Source organism: Vicia villosa, unplaced genomic scaffold (genome assembly GCF_029867415.1).
Source record: "Vicia villosa cultivar HV-30 ecotype Madison, WI unplaced genomic scaffold, Vvil1.0 ctg.000244F_1_1_2_unsc, whole genome shotgun sequence".
Taxonomy (NCBI): domain Eukaryota; kingdom Viridiplantae; phylum Streptophyta; class Magnoliopsida; order Fabales; family Fabaceae; genus Vicia; species Vicia villosa.
The window spans coordinates 85,132-106,103 of NW_026705095.1; the positions used below are offsets into that span (position 1 = coordinate 85,132).

At 42.4% G+C, this 20,972-nt stretch overlaps 1 protein-coding gene across 1 annotated transcript; it reads left to right on the forward strand.

The window, feature by feature from the left end:
- The first annotated feature begins 16,869 nt into the window (after positions 1–16,869).
- LOC131625820 (uncharacterized) lies at positions 16,870–20,059 on the forward strand. Its single transcript, XM_058896650.1, has 2 exons — positions 16,870–17,451; positions 19,385–20,059. The coding sequence occupies exons 1-2, from the start codon at positions 17,189–17,191 to the stop codon at positions 19,443–19,445; spliced, it is 324 nt and encodes a 107-aa protein (XP_058752633.1). The 5' UTR covers positions 16,870–17,188; the 3' UTR covers positions 19,446–20,059.
- The last annotated feature ends 913 nt before the right edge of the window (positions 20,060–20,972 follow it).

Here is a 20,972-nt window from a genome sequence, read left to right on the forward strand (position 1 = left end):
TTATGCAATTTGAAGGTAATGTTTTCTATCTTCACTCCGAGTTGCTTCTGATATATTATGCTCTTCCTCTTCATCATTTTTTCCAGATCCAACACTTTCGTGGCTTAGGTTTTCTAGATCCAACACTTTCGTGGCTTAGGGTTTCCAGATCCAACACTTTCATGACTTAGGGTTTGCGGATCCAACGCTTTCTGTTTCTTCTGTATAGGATGCAATAAGTGGTGGTGGTGGTTGCGTTCCTTCTCATGTCGACATATTTTTTTAGGTTTGATATTTCTGACCTTTGTTGCTCTGAAACGGGATATTTATTTTTGGTGTTGTTCTCACATTCTCTTACTCTTATGCAACCTATTATTTGTTCTCTCTCTAAGTTTTTTCACTGCTTTGTTATTGTTTGGATATTTTTAAGTGAATTGGTTTTCCTATTGTAAGATTTATGTGATTTTCATTTCTGCCTCGGGTTTGATTGCAAATCTCTCAAACTTAATTGTCATCAATTTGGATCACATATTGTAGTAGCAGCTACTAATGCAGTTAGGACCAACTAATTCGGTGATGTGTCGCGGAAAGGAGGGCTGATCTGTTGTGCACTGTAAGGAAAGATTTAGTTTTTGAAGCAGCACACCATTAGAGCAGCACACCTATTAGTTGTCTGACTGTTGTAATCGTGGCAAAAAAGTTTCAAATTCATATTCAAATGTTGAGTATGGATATGAATAACATAATTTATTCTTTATCATGACACAGATTGACGTTGTCCCGATTTATTCTTGATCATAACACTAATTAGCAACATCTCAATGTATAAGTTCACTTTAATTTGCAAATATTAGAATGACTCATGTTGTTTTTTATATTGGTGCAGCGTAAATTGGGTAAATGGAGTTTCAACAGTACCGTAAATTGGGTAAATGGCAACATCCCAGAGATAACAGCTTTTCGTCAACGCTACCGTAAAATTTATATGAATGCAAATTGTTCGGTTATCAGTTACTCCTGCAATTTGTTCATTAGTGATCACTCCATTTTCTTTGTAATGATTTTCTCTGTTGCGTGTTACTAATCTTTTCGTCTTTAACTTTGAAATGTAGGAGGGCATGTGGGCATAGTTCTGTAGTGTGGTGCACAAATTGGATCTCTTGACCATGATTCGTAAAGAATAACTGATAGCGGTTTCACCAGGTTTCTTATATTCTTGCACTCATGGTGCAAGTCAGTGTAAACTCTTAAAATTTTTAGGTACATGCTGGCTGAAGGCGTTGGTCTGTCTGGTATTGTATCAATATTATTCACAGGAATTGTAAGTGCACGTGACATTTTTCCTGGGTTATTTTCACTAGGATTGCACTTTTTGTGAAGTCCGAAATGAAAAAGTGATACCAGGTGGATTTAAAGAAACTTGACTATGTTGCATTGTGTGTATAGCTGCAACGTCTGGGTTGAAATAAACTCGGAATCCGTCTAATACTGGTTATGAATTTTGCTGATTATCTGATGCAGGTTATGTACCACATGCCCTGTCGGTGATGGTGCATTTGCCTCTGCTGTTGGAACATTCATTGTCTCACATTCTGAATAACAATATGTTATATTTTACTTTATATTTTCACTTTTATTCTCATTAACAGCAGGTTCATTTGCAAGTTTTCAATTTCAAGGCTGCAGAAAAGTTGGTGAAAAAAGAACTTTGGCAGCGAGAAGAGAAATGTTTGATCGGTATATTCACAATACGTGATGTTGTTGCTAAAACTAAGCTACTCGGTTCTATCGTATCTCAACAAGGTAGAAATGCTGTGTGGTTAGAACATAATAAAAACACTAATTGGATAATGGCCCATGTTTGGTTCCTCCTCTGCCAGCAATCAGTTTATATCTAGCTACTTGCTCATTCATCAGGTCAAATAGGTGGCTTTAGTTACCAACAGAAATAAGAGGAAGTCTCACTTTTGAAATTTTATCTTGGTTTCTCTTTATAGAGCATGATATTTTATCTTGGTTTTTCTTTATTACAGATAGTGAACTGGAGATCTCACTTGAAATTTCCTGAGGAAGTTGGGTTATCTACAGGGGCCAAAATCTTATTAGTAGACTTTTATTTAAGTCAACAATAGGCTGGGATCAAGAGGTGCACATGAAATAAACGTGTTGTATGGTGTGTTCTTCTTTAAATGAATAGATTTATTATATTATATATTTTGGATATTGAGTTTACCTTGGTGTTGAATTCCTCTTCAGGCTCATCAGTTCTTCAAAGGTGTTGAATGGGATAAACTATATCACATTGAAGCTGCATTTACACCTGAGGTCAATGATGAATTAGATACTCAGAATTTTGAAAAGTTTGATGAGGTATATTAGTTGATCATTTTCTTGCTTATTTTATATAAATATTTTTGTGCTGTTAGAATTACTTATATGGAAACTTTTGTGATTTGTAAATGGGTTACTGTTCACCCCAATTAATTAATGCCTGATTATTAGATAGATTTTCTGATGTTTTGTTTTGAGCAATATCTGATATGCTTTTGTATGTATTAAATTTAATATAACATTAATTTATGCATGATCATCATATTCAAGTATTAAAATGTTTTGATTTTATTAACATTGATGTGCATGAACAATGAAACATGAATTTGGCAAAATTTAATTTATGGAAGGAGTTTGTTTGTTTAACAGGCGTGGACCACATATGCAATTCAGTGCATGAGAACTGGTATAAGAGTAGTGGTTGAGATGCTTTGTATCCATTCTGTTGTAATTTCAGCATATCAAAACCACCTCCATAACATTGCATTTCCTAAATCTTAAAGTCATACGCAACCAGTTAGAGCTGTAAATATATTTTATATAAATGCCTAATTATAGTTTACTATCTTAAATTAGTTTCACATTTTAGAAAAAACAAAATTTAAAATTTTAATTGATTCTGCTTCATTCAAATGAAATTAATAATATAAATAGCTTCCATCAAAAAATATTATATGGGAAAAATTTATTATTGATTTAAATATTTTTATATATAAAAATTTAATATTGATCCAAATATTTTTAATAATAATACTTAAACAAAAATAATATTTGTATACTGAAACATGAAATTATTGATCAAAATATTAATTATTAATGAGACAAGAAGTTACTGTTCTGGACTGGGCCAAGGCTAGGCCCAACACCGCTTTCGGCCCAATAAGCCTCAGAGGCCCATGTATAGTTCATGGCCTTCCGACACGCCTTGCTCGGCACCAACACCGCGCTCGGCGTTCATTCTCCCCCGGACATCATCCTTGCCGAGGACCCTGCTCCGCGCAGGGCTCCTTCATATCCAATCCTCCGAATAACTCGGATCCCACGTGGCTCCTAAAAGACCGCGTCTTCCCTTGGACTTCGGAGCGGTTAACCAGGACAGAGGGCATACACGCACCTCCGATATTTCCGCTCAGGAAACCTGGCAGTCTCCTAGTTGGGCTTGGGAATCCAACCCAATAGCGAGATCATGGCCCAGCGCTGGGGGCTATATATACCCTCTTTAACTAGAGGGTCAGGTATTCAATTCTTACTCACTCTTAGCTAGTACTTGCGCTCCTTTGCTCGTCAACTTACTTTGGCATTGGAGTACCTTGCAGGTACACCCCCCCTCCTCCTCCTTCCTAGAAGATCCAGTCCGAGCAGCCTACGACGATCCTTCTGATCAGGTACGATCAGTGGCGCCGTCTGTGGGAAACTTGCTTCCCCATCTTTAAAGAACAAAGATCAAAGCTAATCATCTCCAATCGTCATGGCTGACAACAACATCCCAAGCGCTGACCCTTTCCTCCTTCACGATCTGATCGAGGAATCTTCCCGCGAGCTAGCTAATCATCGTCGGGGGGATCGTCGGCGACAAAGGTCCGGGCATGAAACCCAGGACACCCAGCTGTTGCAGGTCCTACAACAGGTCCAGAATGTTGACCATGTTCCTCCAGAAGGGCACGTCCAGAACGGCGAGCAGATCAGAACGACCAACGTGCCGGAACATGCCCAGAATGTGAATGAGACCGACCTCCGAGACGGGCAACCTGCTTCCTCGTTCACTCACACCTCCGAGAGGCGGAGAGCCCGTAACGGTGAGGAAGAGGAACCGCTCAACATTCCCGAGGATGCGGACCCCATCACCGTCCGCCTACTCAAAGAAATACAGTTAACGAACAGCCTCCTCAGAATTCAGGATGACCGAATTCACGAACTGGAAAGACAGCGGCGACGTCGCCCCTCTCCACGGAGGCGCTACAGGTCACGCTCATATTCCTCCTCGCGCTCACCGCCGAGAAGATACCGCCGGCGTTCTCCGTCCTCTTCAAGGTCTCCCCCGAGAAGACATCGCCGCCGGAGGACTCGTTCCCGTTCTCCACACAGAAAGAACAGGAAGCACCAGAAACCTGAAACTGCTGAACAAAGAAGCCCCTCCCCCGAACAGGGCCGTCGGGGCCCCTCCAAAGCTGCGACGGGCAATAACCAAGATGATCCCCGACGAAACAGGCACTACAATTCACCAGGACCGAGCGACGAGGAGGACTTTCGCAGCCCCTTGTCCGCCAGTATCCGGAGAGCCCGCCTCCCTCGGGGAATGGAAAAACCGCCGGTATTGGACCAATACGACGGAACCACTGACCCTGACGACCATATCCGGAGCATCGAAGCGGTCATGGACTATCACGTCGTCAGAGGCTCGATCAAATGCCGCATTTTCCCGACCACCCTCAGGAAAGGAGCGATGAATTGGTACAGGAACCTCCCTTCGAACTCCATCCATTCTTGGACCGAGCTCAAAGAACTCTTCTTGAGCCACTTCACAGCCTCCCGACGGCAACCGAAATCGGAAGCCAACCTCGAGGCCGTAGTACAAGGACCCAACGAACCTCTTCGAGATTACCTCGAAAGATTCAACAAAGAGGCCGTCCAAGTGCAGACAGAAGACTACATGAAGAGGTACATCTTGGAGCGAGGACTTCTCCCCGGCAGTGACTTCAAGAAAGCTATTAAGATTGAGAAGGTGCACTCGATGAATGACCTCCTCAACAAAGCAAAGGTATTCATCGATTTTGAAGAAGGCGAGGCAGCCGCAATCAGAGCCCCGAGGGGCAGTGGTACCGCTCGTAGCTCAAACCTTGAAGACCCGGGGTCACGCCGAGGACAAGACAAACGAAGGGACGACCGATCCCGAGATAACAAAGAACGGCGGGGACCGGCCGGGCGTTTCAACGACTACACTCCTTTGAACACTTCCCGGGAGAGAATCCTGGCCGACTGCCAGAATGCCGAGTTTAAGAAATCCAACATCAGGCCCCCGAAGTCAAATCCTACAAGACCGGGGACGGACAAGTCCAAGTACTGCAAGTACCACAAGAGTCACGGGCATATGACCGACGAGTGCATACACCTCAAAGATGCCATAGAGACCCTGATCAAAGAGGGCCACCTGGCAAAATACACCAAGAAGGGAGAACCCTCCAAAAGAGACATCCCTCGAAACTCCGACGAGGGGAACTCACCGGACAGCAGACCCCTTCAAGTTGCACTGTCCGTAACCCGACCTGAGGACTTCATCCCCTTACTCGGCGTGACCACCGCCCTCAGCCCCTGGGAACATTTCCCCACCGCTATGGTCATCTCCAACGGCGGGGACCCCGGCTCTCTCACCGTCAGTTCAGTCAAGAGAAAGTTCGACGAGCTACTCAACGCCAATGCCGACCTCGGCCCTACTCTGCGGAAATTCCGAGGGAAGTCAAAGCCAATCACTTTCTACCTCGAAGAACTGCCCGGCGGAGCTCCAAACGCCACCATTCCCCTCCTTGTCCGAGCCAGAATGGCAAACTTCGATGTTCGACGGGTCCTGGTAGATGAAGGCAGTTCAGTCGACATTATGTACTCCCACCTCTTCCAAACGCTTCAGCTGGACGACTCGCACCTCACCCCCTATGTGGGTTCCGACCTCCAAGGTTTTAACGGAGCCACCACCAAACCATGGGGATACGTCGAGCTGATTGTCACCTTCGGGGAAGGGGAAGCGTCCAGGCAAGTCAAAACCAGGTTTTTGGTAATCGACTGCAAGACATTGTACAACTGCATCATCGGGCGTCCCACACTAGCCGAGCTAACCGCCGTACCCTCCACGGTCCATCTGAAGATGAAGTTCTACACGAGAACAGGGAAAGTGGCCACCATCAACGCCGACATTGAAGCTGCGAGAAGGATTTTCGATGCATCTGTCAAAGGATTGGAGCTTATCGCTCCTCCGAACAGCTCCAACAAAAAGCCAAGAGCCGAAGACAAGCGTCCTCGGGAAGATCAGGTTCCAACGGCCAACGTCAGCTCGGTCGACCTCGATGCGAGGTTTACGCAGGAAGAACTGAAGACCGGGGAAGAGACACAATCAAAGGCCCCTCATCCCGTCCGGCCTGTCCCCGACGGAGACTTCGAGCTGATCCCCCTGGGAGACAACCCCAACAGAGCAGTGAAGATCGGCAAAGGTATCCCTGACCTGCCGAGGAAGCAACTCATAGCCTGCCTTCGAGCCAATGCCGACCTGTTCGCCTGGAGCGCCGCAGAGATGCCCGGACTCGACCCTGAGGTCGCCTGTCACCACCTCTCCATCAATCCAACCGCCAAGGCCGTAGTACAACGTAGGCGTCGGCAGTCTCCCGAGAAAGCGGAGGCTGCCGAAAAAGCTGTAAAAGACCTCCTAGAGGCAAATTTTATTTCCGAGGCCAAGTATTCAACTTGGCTCTCAAATGTTGTACTTGTTAAAAAATCTAATGGAAAATGGAGAATGTGTGTTGATTATACTGATGTTAACCGGGCATGTCCAAAAGACGCCTACCCTTTACCTAATATTGATAGACTGGTCGACAACTCGGCCGGCTATAAACTGTTGTCCTTCATGGACGCTTATTCTGGTTACAACCAGATTCCCATGGCGAAATGCGACAAGCAATGCACGGCTTTCATGACCGAATCGGGCAATTATTACTACAACGTAATGCCCTTCGGACTCAAAAACGCCGGGGCAACCTACCAGCGGATGATGAACAAGGTCTTCCGAGGGGAAATCGGCGACACACTCGAGGTGTATATGGACGACATGATCGTCAAATCTCGAGAAGACTCCGACCACACACTACATCTCGAGCGGGTCTTCAAGCAGGCCAGGTCCTGCAGGATGCGCTTCAATCCGGAGAAGTGTACCTTCGGAGTACGGGCAGGCAAATTCCTCGGTTTCTACTTAACAGAACGAGGAATAGAAGCCAACCCTGATAAGTGCCGAGCATTCTCAGACCTCCCTACCCCCACCAATAAAAAATCCATCCAAGTACTAAACGGAATGCTCACGGCATTGTCCCGCTTCGTCGCGAAATCCGCCCAGCATGCACTTCCATTCTTTAAGCTTCTTCGGAAAGAAGCAGCTTTCGAGTGGTCCGAGGAATGCGAACAAGCATTATCCCACCTCAAACAAGTGCTCTCCAAACCCCCGGTGCTATCCCGACCAGACAGCAACGAGGTTCTCTATCTCTACTTGGCCGTCTCTGGCGAGGCGGCCAGCGCGGCCCTGATCCGAGAAACGGAAGACGGGCAGAAGCCAGTGTACTTCACTAGCAAAGCCTTACAAGGACCCGAGGTCCGCTATCAACAGATAGAAAAAATCGCGCTGGCCCTAATAACGGCCGCCAGAAGACTGAGGTACTACTTCCTCGCCCACACTATCGTCGTCCGGACAGACCAACCGATCAAACAGCTTCTCAGCCGACCAGACATGGCCGGAAGGATGCTGAAATGGTCCCTCGAACTGTCCGAGTTCGACATACAATACGAGGGCAGGAAAGCGCTAAAAGCCCAAGCACTCGCCGATTTCGTGGCCGAGATGACGACGATCTCCAACTCCCTAACACCCACCGTGAATAAGTGGACCATCTACGTAGACGGTGCCTCAAGCCACGCGGGCAGCGGAGCCGGGATCATCTTGGAGAACGACGAGGGACTCGTCATCGAAGTATCCTTAGTCCTCTCCTTCACCACATCGAACAACCAGGCCGAGTACGAAGCCCTCCTAGCGGGCCTACGCCTTGCCGAGGACGTAGGCGCTCGGGAAGTCATGATTTATACCGATTCACAACTGGTCGCGTCGCAAGTTAGCGGCGATTACCAGGCCAAAAACGACACACTAGCCGAGTATCTATCGCTCGTCAAAGAAAAGATGAAAGGGTTCGCGAAGGCAGACGTCGCACACATCCCTCGGGAACACAACTCGAGGGCCGACCTCTTATCCAAGCTCGCAAGCACGAGAAAGAAGGGAGGGAACAAGTCGGTGATACAAGAAGTCTTGTCCGATCCAAGCGTAGCCAAAAACGCGCCGGCCATACAAGTGTTTGCCATCGGAGACGACCATTGCTGGATGACTCCGGTATACAAATACCTCATGAACGACGAGCTCCCCGATGATCCGAAGGAAGCTTCAGCTATTAAAAGGAGAGCCTGCTCGTACACAGTCATCGAAAATAAACTCTATCGGCGCGGCTTCTCCATTCCCCTTCTCAAATGCATCGACGACTCGCAGGCAATGGAAGTACTGCAGGAGATCCACGAAGGGATTAACGGCCAGCATCTCGGCGGCCGGTCGCTGGCAAGGAAAGCCCTCAGAGCCGGCTACTATTGGCCGACCATGCAGCAGGACGCCAAAGAGCATGTTCAAAAATGCGACAAATGTCAGCGGCATGCCGACATGCACCTAGCTCCCCCCACCGAGCTCAAATCCCTCTCTTCTCCTTGGCCTTTTTCCACCTGGGGAATGGACCTCCTCGGCCCTTTTCCGGTCGGCTCGTACCAGAATAAATATCTCGTGGTCGCCGTCGATTACTTCACGAAATGGATAGAAGCCGAGGCGCTTGCCAAGATCACATCTCAAAACGTGCTCCGTTTCTACAAACGAAACATACTTGCCCGGTTCGGGGTCCCTCAGGCCATAATCACCGACAATGGCACCCAGTTCACTGACAAAAAATTCCAAGAGTTTGTGGCCAAGCTTGGCACGAAGCAACACTTCACCTCAGTCGAGCACCCTCAGACGAACGGGCAGGCCGAGGCAGCCAACCGAGTCATCCTCCGAGGATTAAAGAGAAGACTCGGCGAAGCCAAAAAAGCCTGGGTCGAGGAACTACATAGTGTACTCTGGGCGTACAGGACGACGCCTCATTCGAGCACAGGCGAAACTCCTTTCCGACTAACCTACGGCACCGAAGCCGTAATTCCCGTAGAAATCCGAGAGCCTTCTCGGCGCACCGAATTCCCCCTCGAGGAAGAACTTAACGACGAGGCCATGAGGGAAGAACTCGATATGGTAGAAGAGATTCGAGCAGGGTCAGCCCTCCGAGAAGCTAAACTAAAACAACAAATAGCTCTTCGCCATAACGCCAAAGTTATAAAGCGCGAATTTGAAATCGGCGCCCTAGTACTTCGCAGAAACATGAAAGACTCGCGCGAAGGCAAGCTAGCCCCAAACTGGGAAGGCCCGTACCGAGTTTATGACAAAACCGAGAACGGCGCCTACTACCTCGAGAATCTTCTCGGTGAAAAACTTGCTCGACCCTGGAATGCTGAAAAACTCAGACGTTATTACAGTTAAACATAAGCTAAAACGCCCGGCCTCTAACCCAAACTCAGGTAACGGACGGGCACGGATCCACGTCGTCGGTACGGACGTGAGTGTTCCACGACAGCAACGATCGGTTCCTCTCGTCGGATAGATGGACCGACCCCTCGGCGGATTCTACACCTAGACCCCCCGTGGAAGTACCTGCATGGCAGAACCCCAGCTCGCGATGGGATCGTTCACGCCGCGAACGCTTGGCCGCAACCGCGGTCTCGCGCTCGCTAAAAGCGCATACCTGCTCTGCGCACCCGGCCCGTACTCAACACGCCCGGGCAATCAATCTAGGTCGAGCATAGCCCACAAAACCAATAATATCACAAGTATACGGGTGACTCTCCGGCATGTCCGAGCATAAGTCATCGGTCACCTAGAACAACCGCAAAATACTTTAAGTTTAGAGGAAATACCTCGTCATACAAGCACGGCAGGAATGTTATCGAAAAGAACAAACATACAGTGATAACGCCGAAAGTAAAAATAAACAGATATAAGCAAGCAGAATTGTAAGACATTAAAATTGCCGACCAACTTGGCCGGCGATGTCAAAGGTTACAATCATTACCGGGCACGCAGGCCCCAAAAATTATCCGGGCATAGCCCAACAAAAAGAATGGCACGCAGGCCGAGAAAAACGGACACGCAGACCCGGAACTACACTTTCTACTCTTCACTCCCCGGGGACTCAGGCACCAACACGCCATCTACGATCCTCGAAGAGAGCCCGACATTATCCTCCTTCAAACCAGGGTTCAGAAGCCTCAGCTGGTTAAGAGCACGCTCGAAACCGACGTCGGCCATGTCGGCCAGGCTTATCTTCAGGCTTTCTATCTTCTCCGCAAACTCAGCCCTAGACTTCAGAGCTGCCACATCCGGCGACTCGTCAGCCGAGGGAGCCCATTCGAGTCGAAGGTCAGCCAGCTTCTTCTTCTCAGCCGCGACCTCCGCATCTTTCTGCTTCAGGGCCGCGTCGACCTTCTTCCTCAACTCCTTGCGCTCGACCTCCATGGTCTTCACCTTGTCCTCGGCCACCTTCTTAGCCGCCTCGGCCTCCTTCAGGGCCTCGGTCGAGCCCGAACCTCCACTAGCCAACACTTGGGCCATCTCCAAGACCCTCACCACGGCGGCACTGTCGCACGCCAACTGTTTCTGAAGGGACGGGGGATCCATATCACTGATCCGACGAGCTTCATCCGGTGAGGTAGCCAAGGGGAACTTCTCAAAATAACCTCCATCCTTGTAGCAAGAAGGCAACACGAAGGCGCGCCCGGGACCTAGGTTCGACTGATCTGGACGTCCCCCCTCGGAAGCACGAGGTCTCTTGGGTAACCTCTCGTCGACATGAATCTTGTGAGGGGAGCCTGCCGAGCCTGAGTTCTCTCCAGCTCCGGTACCCTGGTTCTTCTTCTTCTGATTCTTCCTCGCATCCAATGCCTGTTTCAGGATATTATCCTCCTTCTCCGGCATAGCCTCTGCAAAGAAAAAATAAACGAGTTAGCAAAATACCGGACAGAGATCACAAAGCAAGGGGAATGGACACAACCTAACAACGCCCAGGTCTCCTCGGGAGTCCGACAAGCTAGCAAAGCCTTGGTATTAATAGGCCGCTGCTCCGTGATCGGCACCCCGTCCTCGTTCAGTATGGGATCTCCATTCCTCGTCACCCAACGAGACAGAGTAAAGCTATCTACGTATTTGCAGAGGACCGAGTATGACTCCCGGTCCTGATCATCCAAATCATCGTCCTCCCAAGCGTAGTATTTCGGAGGAGACGCAAAATGACCCTTCCACCAGAAAAACGGAAACGTCGTGCAGAACTCCTTTACTTCCTGCCCATGTTCATCCCTTACTATCTCCCCCTCGGCATCCCGCTCGGCCACCATATCCGACACCGAAGAATAGGCCGTTGGACTTAGGGGGCGGACAACGAAGTAGCGATCCTTAAAACCCTTCACGGAATCAGTATACATTCCGAAGAGTTTACGCTCGGCGTTCCTGAACGAAACCCAGCTGTACCGCCCGTTTGACGCCTGCCGTTGAACACGAAAACACCTTCCGAACAACGCAGACGTTGCGCCGATACCCAAATAATCACAAACAATCTCGAATGCCCGCATAAAAGCAAAGGCATTCGGATGAATTTGGGACGGCGCCAGAGATAGAAACGCCATGACTGAAACCTGAAAATCAGAGAAAGGCAACCGGAAGCCGAGCTCCCTAAACACGTAATCGTACATCGCAAATCCGTCCCCGGCAAACCGAGAGCATATGCGTTCGTCCGGAGACGGGCAACCTATTTGATAATTGGGCGGATCTCCTTCCCCCAGGACCTCAATTTCTGTAAACGCCCCATCCAGAGACGCGGTGTACCGAGAAACAACGGACAGAGCCTCCTCGGCTATCCAATCGGGCGCAACGGTATGTTCATAACTGAATAACGGCATAGGGGAAACCCCTCCCTCGGCATTCGAACCAGGGGATCCCGTGTGAGCGCCTTCGGCCGAGGGAGTGCTATCTTCCTCAATAATTTCGACGTCGGAACTAGTTGCCGTCGAGCTGTCGGAATCACTGGTCGTCGAGTCGGTGTCCGAGCCGGTTCTTGAGGTAGCGCTCGAATCTGATTCACCTGCACGCAGAAGGGAGAAGTGAATTCGATATTCTATCAAATCCACCCTTCCACCGCAAGGCAAGCGAAAGGGTAGAGCAGGAGCAGCAGAGCCCCCGGCCAAACCCCATCGAGGAATAACGCTCGTCAGCCGAGGACTCACAGATAACACGACGACCGGAAAGCTTATCTTAAGCAGTTTAACGCCAACGTACTCCGGCCTGCTAACCCACGCCGGCCCCCGGGCATCGCTTAGATAACCCGGGGAGGATGACGATGGCGAAGACCTCGAAAGCGAAACACATTCTATGAAAAATAGTAAAGCAACGACAGGCTAAACGAACTTACTTGCAGACATGATGTAGATGGCCGGGGAGAATCCTTCGCTAAGCAACGATCTTGATATGACGAACGAGCTGGGAAATTATTCTCCGAGGAACCCTTGATCGAAGCCGAGCAGATAAATAGAGAAAGGAAAACTCCCTTATGAGAGAATTCGCCCCCTTTTATAGGAAAAAGGCTCGGAAGGCGAAGCGTCACCTCTCCTGACAGGCGCCGCCTCCTAGACCCTAGGCCATCAATGCCTATGCCACGTCAGCGCGTGCTCCCCACGCGCGACGTTTCGCCCACCACTGGATTTTCCTCCGAGCGCGTATATGTAACGAGGACCGATCCACCGAGCAACCACGAGAAATGAGGGTCCGAGCGTAGAAGCAAAGTCACAGTTTCTTAACCAGAAAACTCCGACTTGGGGGGCTCCTGTTCTGGACTGGGCCAAGGCTAGGCCCAACACCGCTTTCGGCCCAATAAGCCTCAGAGGCCCATGTATAGTTCATGGCCTTCCGACACGCCTTGCTCGGCACCAACACCGCGCTCGGCGTTCATTCTCCCCCGGACATCATCCTTGCCGAGGACCCTGCTCCGCGCAGGGCTCCTTCATATCCAATCCTCCGAATAACTCGGATCCCACGTGGCTCCTAAAAGACCGCGTCTTCCCTTGGACTTCGGAGCGGTTAACCAGGACAGAGGGCATACACGCACCTCCGATATTTCCGCTCAGGAAACCTGGCAGTCTCCTAGTTGGGCTTGGGAATCCAACCCAATAGCGAGATCATGGCCCAGCGCTGGGGGCTATATATACCCTCTTTAACTAGAGGGTCAGGTATTCAATTCTTACTCACTCTTAGCTAGTACTTGCGCTCCTTTGCTCGTCAACTTACTTTGGCATTGGAGTACCTTGCAGGTACACCCCCCCTCCTCCTCCTTCCTAGAAGATCCAGTCCGAGCAGCCTACGACGATCCTTCTGATCAGGTACGATCAGTTACTATGAAAATATTTTTTTATTAATTATAAATTCATTATTACTAAATTTGTTAGTATTTATTTTTGGATATATTACCATAGTCTTATTGATCTAAATATTTTTATGGGTACCAGTCATTTTACTAAACATTTAATTATTATTTTTCACGGGTACCAGACCTTTTTTCTAAACATTTAATTATTATTTTTCACGGGTACCAGATATTTTTTTAAACATTTAATTATTATTTTTCACGGGTACCAGACATTTTTCTATACATTCAATTATTATTTTTTCACGGGTACCAGATTTTTTCTATACATTTAATTTTTTTTTTACGGGTACCAGACATTTTTCTATACATTCAATTATTATTTTTTCACGGGTACCAAATTTTTTTCTATACATTTAATTATTATTTTTTTACGGGTACCAGACATTTTTCTATTAAAAAATATATATCTGAAATAAATGTGCGTCCCGTACCAGAACCAGTTCAGAGATAGCAAAATTATAAACCCTACATAATTTTGAATAATATATATTTTATAATACCAATTATATATCTGAAATGAATGAATGCGCGTCCCATACCAGAACCCGTGCAAACGCACGGGTTAGTTACTAGTTTAAAGGAGAAAGAAAGAACCTACCTTACGTTTGACACGTCGGAAACTCGGAAAACAATTGTTTATGCTAAAAAGCTAACCCGCAAGTAACAACAACGTTATTTAGGTGTCTTTCCCATTCCAACCGTACAATGGGAATCTCAGCTATTATAGGCCAATTTCATAAATTTGTTGATATATATATATATATAAAATAAATTTGAACCGTCCGATTGAAATCAACTGATTTACTGACTAATTTGTGCAAACGGATCGGATTGCTTAATTTAGGTAGTATAAGTGTATGTTTGGTTTGAATTTTGGAAAGGTCAAAAACAATTCTAGAGAGGTGTAGAATTGATTCTGAATAATTTTAAAATGTTTGGTTAAGAAAAAGTAGAATTGATTATGTCTCCATAATCGATTTTACTTGAAGTTAGAATTTGTAGCTTCTACCTCCAGAATTGATTCTGGATGATTTTTATACTGAAATTTATTGTTCAACTCATTTTTACATAAATATATTCAAACATAAATCAATTCTGCTAAACTCAATTTTGATAAAATCAATTCTACTAAACTCAATTCTACTAGAATCAATTCTATCAACCGCCAATCCAAACACACCCTAAGATTGTTTTGGTCAGTCTCAGATGATTATTTTAGCCTCGTTAAAAATCGAAATCAACTGAACCTAATTATTTTAGACTCGTTAAAAATGACGTTTATATTGTTGTAAAATTATTGTCATTATTATAATCTAAATGCGGCATTGTGTATTCACAAGAATACATAACACACAATATAAAATAAATATTTATTTAATTTGTGATTTAAAATATGATAATGATCGACTTATTTATAAAAAAATAATTAAAGCATAAGTAATTTTATAAGAGAAATTAATAATCTCTATTTTTTTTTAAAACAAAAAGGTAATTAAAATTGAAAAATTGAAAATGTAATTAGATTATAGTAAGAAATGAATTTTTGTTTTATACGAAGTATTTTATATTAAATGTAATTTGATGCTTCATTTTATATTGTCAAGTTTAATTTGTCTTTAAAATGTGCATCAACATTGTATAAAAGTAATAAAATTATAGATTAATTGGTATGTACTGTCTGTGTAAATTTTTTTAAATCATTAGTGTATCATTACCATTCAAATGAAAAACTTTAATAGAAATTGAAATAAAAGTCAAATCATTTTAACAAATCAACGATTGAAATTCACTAACAGTGTAAAACTTTCCGTGTATTCTAATTAAATTCATAAAATTACATGTATTAAGTCGGTGTATTCTAATTAAATTTATAAACTTACATGTATTAATTATATAGATTTGATGTTTTGATTTATAAGGTTAATAAAACACAATTATTAAATATTTTTATTCTAATATTTACTTTAAAAAAAAATTATTTGTTGTTTTGATGTTTTGAAATATGTTTTATAGGAACATGTAAAAACAATTTTGATTTATTGTTGTTTATGAAAAAAATGAGAGATAAATCAAATTAAATATAATTTGTATTTAATTTTATTTAAAAAAATGAATTTTATTGAATAAAATGGTCAAATCAAATAAAGGTGATTTTTTAAAAATAATTTATAACAAGAAAAATAAGTATTTTTTTGCTTATGAATGGGTATCGAAAGGGAAACTTTTTTTTTTTTGAACAAATAACTTAGCGACTGAAATTTACTATTTAAATATGAACAAGTAGAATGTTGTGGGTTCGAACCCGCGTCCTTACATCTGATGTCCCTACAAAACTATCAACTGAATTGTGTTAACCTGACTAGGCCAGACTTTTAAGGTCTAAGTTATTTTTATAAGTTTATTTAGTTAAAAAAATTAAGTCACGAGCTTTTATAAATTTATTATGTTTATACTTTGAATTAAAATACAAAAAATACAACTTAATATTTCAAAAAACAGTTTATTAGCAATGTCATAAGTTATTTTTATAAGATCTCTTAAACAAATAGTGTCACATCATTTATACTATTAAGTGAATGCAAATAAATAATTGATAAATTAAATTTTAATTTGTCAATTGCTTATTGACAAATATTTAAATAAAATAGAATTTTAAGTTAGTTAATAAATCAATGAAAAGATCAAATCAAAACCCAAAAATAAATTTATGATAGAGTGCGTAGCAAACTTAAACTTTCAAATTTTTAATAATTTATTTTAAACATCTTAAATTTGACAAAACCTATCTCAAATCAAATAGGGGTGACAAAACAGGTCAAGGTTTTAAGTCCTCACCATTTAATATGACTGTTCCGTCTTGTTTTTTATTCGAGCTTTTGTGGGCACGTAAATTAACATAAATTTTAACATTTTTAAGCCTAAAAGCTATACTGTCCGCGAGTTTAGCCCGCACTTTTTTGTGAGACACGACAAAGTTTTAAGTCCTCAGCCTTAATTATGTTCGCCCTACCACTTTTACAGGACGGACCTAAACAATACGGGGATGCCGGTTTGCCATCCCTAATCTCAACTGAGCATTAAATCAATTATTTAAACCTAACATTTTGCAATTAGTTTTTTTTTCTTTTCTTTCTAATATGTTACGTGTAGAGAATTTTAGATTATCATTATTAAAATTAAAATTAAAATAACCTGTTGCGTTGTCATTTGCAAAACGCAAAATTTCTCTTTTTTCTTAATAAAATTTTAATTTTCTATTTCTGAAACTGAGATTCTCTTGTAACAATTTCTTCTTATTTGTTTCTTTTCTTTCCATTTCCACTGTTCTCTCCGTGACTTGATACTTGATACCTCCGTCCTTTTAACAAACGCGTTGACCTCTTTCTTGGGTTCCGTTCCTCCACTCCAAAGTTTTGATCTTTCACTAAATTCTAAAGTTGAAACACAATTTCTACTCAATTGGGTCTAATGGGTTTCTTCCAAATCCTCAGATTCCTCTGAATTCATCTGGGTTCAATTTTTTTTGTTTTTCTGTGTTTACGTGTATGTGGTTGTTGATGGATACCACGGATTCAAAGGTTGTTAAAGATGGTAAAAGCTATATGATTGATAAACCTGTGGTGAGTTGTGTTATGGATGATGAGAAGGTTGAAGATCATGTGAATGGTGAAGATGATAGTGATTCTCATTCTTTGTTGCCTCCTAGGAGAGGTGGAATGTCACGGAACTGTGATAAGACAAGAAGGAAAGTGCAGTGGAATGATAAGAATGGTAATAAGCTTGCTGAGGTGTTGGAATATGAACCAAGGTAACTCTTGTTGTTATATGTTTTTGGTTTGTTTATGTATGACAGTAATCTGAATTAGTGAATTGTTGTGTTTTGCATTAGTTGATTTGGTTTTCCTTTTATAGTAACTTGTTTCCAATTTTATAATTTCAATGTCCATTTGGTTAATTCTTGAACACTTATGATGCACTAGTAATTTGACTTTCTTCTTCTTCTTCTTCTTCTTCTTCTTCTTCTTTTCTTTTGTATTTCCCTCTAGTTTACAGCATGTTTTGTATGATCTGTTTTTGAATTGTCATGCTCTTGTTTTAAATTGCGGTTGCAATTATGCTGCGAAAGTTTATGTTGCAGTAAAATTGTCGAAATTGCAATTGTGGTTGTGTTTTAAATTGCAGTTGCGGATATTGTAATTGCGTTCAGTGTGTTGCTGTGATGTCCATTGCGGCCGTTGCAGCAGAAATTTTAATTGGGAGGTATTTAAAAATACCATTAAAAAAGACTTATATTACAATTTTTCATTACATAAGAAATTGAGTTTTTGGGTTCTGAAATGGTAAGTTTTGATGAAAATACTTGAGAAATATGGATGAAATGGTCTTATGTGATTTCTAATGGCGTCGGATGCATGGTTCTAATTCACACCGCAATTGCGGTCCGATGCGGTTACAGAGGCTACCACACCAGCAATATTGCAATCGCAATTGTGGTTACGGACACAATTTAAAACCATGGTTGTGATGTAGTTGCAGAGACTTCAAAATTCGTTATATTGTGACTGCCACTGCAATTTAAAACCATGATTATGCTAAGGTGATTTGTTTTGGACAAAAAAGAAATAAGTCGATGAAATCTTGGGAAACTTTGATTTATGTTCATTAGGTCTGAACTTAATTGTATTCATGGTGATATCAGGACTAGAATAACATAATTTAGCTTTCAAGTCTATATTTGAAAAGCCAAGTTGAAGTAGAAATAAGGAACTGATAGAGCTTAGGTCATTGTTCTGTATTATGTTAATATTTTACATGACATTTGAAGATTGTTTATCAGTTAGCACTTGGTCTTAATTTTATATATTTTTTGTCCTTTTTTCTTCTTCACTTTTTAACTGTTTTCTCATTTGGCTTTTCGACTTTTCTGTTGCTGCTGAAAATTTCCAACATACTGAATGGGAAGAGAAAACTTCTACTTTTCTTTTTCTTTTTGTAAAATAGTTTCAACTTCTGGTTTGTTTGTTTAGATTTGAGGAAGAGAAAGGTTTTTCGTTTGGACTTGTTCGAGTTTATCTACTATCATAAGCACTTGTTATACTGTCAGAGAGAGCTTATTGAATTAAGCTTATGACATGTCCATAAGCACTTCATAATAGCTTACGAAAACAAGTTAACAGCCTGTTTGTTTCCGCGTTTGAAATAGTAAGAAACACACGTCTAGCAAAAGCTAGTATTTGGAGCTTTAGAAAATCACGGTGAACTATGCATTGGGATGCCAAAATGGACTGCCAAAGTGGATCCAAACATATGCTAAAACTTATATAAAAACAATGTCTTTATTTTATCCTTTGTTATTTTTTGTGTGTGTAAGCAATATGGAATTAATACAAGAACTAAGGGTTGTAGAAACCTGTTTACACGGTAAGACGGGCACAACAAAAAACCCTGCCAAAAGAAGAAATTACAAACCAAATAGAGTTATGAGAGGAAAAACAAATGATCTTTGCTAAACTCATAAAAACTATAAATTGGGTGCGTAATTTCTCCGATGAACGACCACTTCCAAACCGTATTATCAACACTTGTATGATTTTTTATGCAAGTTAAGAATGAATGATATTATTGTAATACAACTTTAATGTAACAAAATGTAGTTGAGTATAACAATAAACCTTATATGCTTTATTGATTGAGATAATATCATAATTTTCTCACATTTGATCTTCCATATGTATCTGCAGTGAAGTCAGTGACTCAGAAGACGATGGAGATTCAGATTCTTGTATCTGTACAATAATGTAGAAATCATCATGTATTAGTTGTCTCAAACTCTCTGGATTATTCAGGGTCATAATTGTAGCTTGCCAACCCTGAATTGACCAAATTAGAGACAAAGCATGTTAGATTTTTGTACTGATGCGGGGCCCTGTAGTCTTATAACCACGACAAATGGCTTCTAGTGTCTACCGATACATGGATTCAGTTCATCTTACTGAATTTCGAGATGATTTTTTACACGGACTTTGGGATGAATCTTCGGACGTAGGTTAAAAGAGCCTGCGAGACTCAAACACACTAAGTGCGGAGAATAGATGTATTACGGATTTGAACCTGCGTTCAAGCACATCAAATATTTCCACAATTTTTATCATCTCAGCTTCACTTGAGGTGATTCAAGTATTCACTCCCAAGTAAATGTGCTGAAACCTGGCTCTTCATTGTGCTCTTGATTCTTGAATTTTTCATGTCAGACATATGAGTTTTGTACACAATGAGTCTATTCGATGCGTTTACCTTGACGATATCTTTGTAATTTTTGTATTAAATATGAATGAATTAGGAAAACTTCTCATGAGCTAAGTCGAGTCTATAAAATTTATTGAAAATGGGAATTTTATCGATATTTTATTGATTTACTTTATTTTCACTCTTCGAGTTTAAGTAAACTAGTAACATACCCGTGCCTACGCACGGGTACCGCTGTTGGATGGAGCATTTAGGTTAGGAAGAATAAGAATTATAAAAAATATTAGAAGTTGAAACAATAATTTAATAATATGATTGACAAAATTACTATATATGATGAGTTGAATGGACGGAAAAAAATACAGTGCAAAATTGGGCTAAGAAAAGAGTTGGGCTGATGTTTCATGATATTGATCCAATGGGCACAAAGGAAGGATGATTAATAAGATATTTAAATATTGTGTTTTAAATATTTAAAGAGAGAGAATAAAAATTTATAATGTTATTGTAGTCCAAATTAGTGGGACCTATATGTCAAAAAATGGGAAAAAATTGAAATCCAAAATGGGATATAAAAAATACAATAATAGAGTTTAAAATAAAATATAGCTGACATAAGAAAGTACTAAAGACAAAATTTTCCAATTAATAGTTAGAAGAATGTTTGTTTTTGTTAAAAAGGACAAAAATTGTACTACCTAAAATGGGCCAGCACAAAGACATTAGGCTAAATATAGTAGTTAAGGGCCCAAGACATATAGATGCACCAGAAGCACATATAAGGTTTGGAGGCAGAAATTGAGTTACATATTTTCCCGAAGAGTTAGGGTTTCTGGACGGTGAGGAAAAGTCAGTCGTCGGAGCAACGATCGTTATTCGCGGTGCAATGACGGATTCAGGACCATATGACGTCCCCCAACGGTTAGTTGCATGTATTCATATTTTTCTGATATTGTATTAGTTATGCGGAAGCAGCTTTCATGGGTTTATGTTGTTATGAGTCCAATGGTGATCTTTGTCGTTTTAATGTTTCCATGTCTTGTTGGAATATCAGAACCATAGAACAACTTCGACTGGAGGACA

Bases quoted from the DNA above. Each gene is read 5' to 3' on its own strand.
- LOC131625820 (XM_058896650.1), top strand. From the start codon at position 17,189: ATGTGGTTGTTGATGGATACCACGGATTCAAAGGTTGTTAAAGATGGT. The intron at 17,452-19,384 runs GTAACTCTTGTT...ATGTATCTGCAG, and splicing joins GTGTTGGAATATGAACCAAG to TGAAGTCAGTGACTCAGAAG.